Here is a 3,633-nt window from a genome sequence, read left to right as displayed (position 1 = left end):
GTGGATCAGATCTTCATTTTGATGTGCAAGGTGAAAAGAGGGACATCCTATATTTCTGCTGCTTTGCAAAATGCTCCACTGCTTAACCGAATCTTTTGGTTCTCTTGTTGGTTTGTCGGAGCCTTTTGGACCTTTACATCTGAAAGTAGCGGAAGATGCATTTCAGGCAGGCACTAATCAACCCTTTAGTGAGGCATTTGGTAGGCTAAGACATTCCACAATTTCTATGCTATTGTTATTTAGTGGTTTCTCTTGTCATTCTTCCGACAATTTTCAATGTATATCTACACTAAGATTCATGCTCAATTATACTATACATACTGGTAATTTGCCGAGACAAACCACCTCTTGGACTACATGCATGGTGATTCACATTTCCAACTATTGGCTGAGTTCTATGAGGTTGAGCAGCTCCCAAAATAAAAAGGTATTTCTTTGTTTTTCTAATTATTATTATTATTATTATTATTATTATTATTATTATTAATGTTTAATCCCAAAATATTGTCTTCACCAATGATAAAAGTAGAGGATAATAAGTCCATCAAAATCAAAAGTATCAAGTAATATATTCATTAGAGCATAAGATAAATAAAAAACAAACAAAATTATAGTAAGGAAACGAAATTATGAGATATTAAATAATATTTAAAGTTCAAGGTAGACACTAATATTATAAGATTTTTTTCGTTAACGTACCTTCTAGAAGAAAAAAAAATTGCAGGTAAGACATAAAAAAAAGGCAACAGAAACAGGAAAACGTGTTTTATTTTTGTCGTGTTTATAAAAGCCTCAGAAACAGAAACATGTGAGCAACTGAACATGCATTGTCTCAGACTTGGCGTTGACCGAGTCGCGCGGGTGGCGCTTAACATAATCCCCACAATTAGCACTGCCCGACGAACGACAAGCAACGGGCTCGTCGTTCGTTCGCCTCCTAACGTTCCAAACTTAGCCGGGAGCCTGTGTCATCGTTAAGTTATTTTCATGTTTGTGGTCGCGGTGGTGGCGGTGGTGGCGGCGGTCGCTGTCGCTGTGGCCATGGACGGTGGCCGGACTCCCGGAGGCAAGCGAAGGGTCATGGTGGTCGCCGACCCCGGCCGCGAGTCCGTGGGCGCACTCGAGTGGGCCCTCTACCACGCCGTGCTCGAGCACGACGAGATCATCCTCCTCCACATCGAGCAGGCGAACGCGCGGCGGTCCTCCGCGTTGTCAGCGTTCCTCCGCCGTCCTCCCGCGGCCGCCTCCCCCCGCGTCTCCCCGCACGCCGCCGTCGGCGTCGCCGACGGCAAGGGCGACTACGAGTTCCTGGAGGTGATGCGAGCTAAGTGCAAGTTCGCGCAACCCAAGGTCAGGGTGCAGGTCGAGAGGGTGGAGTTGGAGAGCAAGGACAAGGCGACGACGATCCTCACGTGCACCAAGGTGTTCCGCGTTGACCTCCTCGTCATCGGTCATCGCCGGAGCTCCTCTTCATTCCTGGGGTAAGCGTTTTCCAACAATGCATGAATGTATAACCCCACAAGACAATTCGCAAGTTGTTGAAGAAAATTTCGTGGAAATACACGTAAAATATATGCACCCAAAACAAGCCTAATCAAATTCGCCAAGCTTTCGCAACCGTATTGAACACTTCTACTTATGTGGATAAATTAATGAAAACATTTGGGTGGGATATAATAATGTAGAAGGTGTTTTACGTACTTATTTTTCTTAAGAAGATTTACTATAATATAAAGAAATATTTCCAACAAAAATCCTATATATATATATATATATTTCCAGCTTTACTTTGGTCAATGTTTTTATATGAATATTTTCTTAACATCTCTTCCTATTCTCTCTTTTTTATAATATTTAACTCTTCATTTTTAAATTTTTGCACACGTTGACTTTGATATCATGTTGGAAATTTTAAGATCCACCGAGTAAGTCTGAGCGATAAGATCAAATAACGTACATGGGATTAGATATCCATTCAACTATCTTTTCAACTGTTCTTAATAGCTAAAACATAATTCCTCGTGTTAACCATTCATCACTTATCAAACAAATGCATCAAGAAATCTGTGGAAAGCCCACGAGAAAAGTGGCTTCTATGAACTATATTTTCTTGTTATGAATTGGAAGCCACAAAGGTTGCGGAAGACGTTGTGGCATCACCATCTTTTTTTTGTGTTTTTTGTCTTGGCAGGTGCAAGCTAAGTGGAGGTATGTCAAGTAAAGGGGCAGACGCAGCAGAATTCCTGATCGAGAACAGCAAGTGCCTCTGCGTTGGCGTCCAAAAGAAGGGCCAAAACGCAGGCTATCTCCTCAACACCAAGACCCACAAAAACTTCTGGCTTCTCGCCTAGCCTTAGTGTGCCTCCATCCCTTTCTCTTTTCTTCTGTACTAACTGATCTCTTCCATCAAATGTGATGCATTTCCCTTTGCCTTTTACCTCAGCTTGCATCTTATGGGCATTCATGAAACCAAAGAAGTCAATGATCAGTTGAAGTATAGGAAATCTAAGTTATAAGATGATGGTTTGTGCCTGACTGCTGGATATGTCCTTTTGTTTCCATCTTTTGAAGCTAAAGATAGATGTGTTGATGCGAGAATACTGCTTTTGGACGTTAGAACTTTCTATTTGTGTGGAGTATATGGTGTTTGAGAACAATCAAGTCCATGATTTATTGTTCTTATAACTTGTTTTTTTATGTACTGCAAACGTTTGCAGAAGAATTAAGCCGTTTAGGTTATAATAAAGAGTTACGATTATTTGGTCTTCTATATTTGAGATCATGCATCCTTTCATGGGGTCCCTACTAATTGTTGGGTACTTTTCAAGAGCCAATAATGGATGATACTATTTTCCTGAATATAGAAAACATATTGGTCTGATGGTTATTATAATGATAATTATTTTTGTTTATTCATAATTATCGAAAGATGTTGGCAATAACTATCCTACTTATCTCTGTTGAGACAATCGGTTGAGACAATAGTGTATTATTACAAAAAGTAATAGATCTTAGATTCGAGTTCAATATATGAGCGTTGTGTATGTATTTAATACAATAAAAATATATTTTAATTTTTTAATAAAAAATAATGGTCATCCTTAAGATCACCTCCGTGCCTTTCTTACTATGTTGTCCTTCCGATCATGTATCATATTATCAATTTTCAAAGTTATAAATTCTAGATAAAAATAATACATATACTGGTCTGCTGTAATTAGCTCTCTCATTAATATAAATGACTAACTAGATCATATTGATTGATGTGTCTCATTAAAAGAAGTAAAGAAACTGTTGGACATACGGATATAGGCAGGAGATGCCTACATTGAGGTACTTCAATTTCCCTAATCAAATTAATCTTGGCCAAAAGAGTGCCTCTTAATCAAATCAATTTCCTTGTACTCTTTTCTACATAAATATTCTATCTTTGGAGAAGAAATAAATCTATGGATGTTGAATAAAAACTTGGCTGATCTATTATACAAAACTAATCATCCTCCACCAAAGACTGGTTTATGCCACTAATCATGGATATTAATTTTCATATTTATTTCAAGAGAAAAGTAACACGATTTGAAAGATCTGAAAGATATCATCATAACCAAGAAACATGATACATGTTATATAGTC

The 3,633-nt window shown here is 38.4% G+C and overlaps 1 protein-coding gene across 1 annotated transcript; it reads left to right on the top strand.

Moving 5' to 3' along the window:
• Positions 1 to 915: 915 nt before the first annotated feature.
• LOC135611930 (uncharacterized) lies at positions 916 to 2,461 on the top strand. Its single transcript, XM_065107575.1, has 2 exons — positions 916 to 1,481; positions 2,192 to 2,461. Exons 1-2 carry the CDS (start codon positions 988 to 990, stop codon positions 2,349 to 2,351), a joined length of 654 nt encoding a protein of 217 aa, XP_064963647.1. The 5' UTR covers positions 916 to 987; the 3' UTR covers positions 2,352 to 2,461.
• Positions 2,462 to 3,633: the final 1,172 nt, after the last annotated feature.

The sequence above is a fragment of the Musa acuminata genome, chromosome BXJ2-5, assembly GCF_036884655.1.
Source record: "Musa acuminata AAA Group cultivar baxijiao chromosome BXJ2-5, Cavendish_Baxijiao_AAA, whole genome shotgun sequence".
In the NCBI taxonomy this organism is placed as follows: Eukaryota; Viridiplantae; Streptophyta; class Magnoliopsida; order Zingiberales; family Musaceae; genus Musa; species Musa acuminata.
Note: the sequence above shows the minus strand (reverse complement) of the source record. Positions and strands in the feature narration are given on the sequence as shown.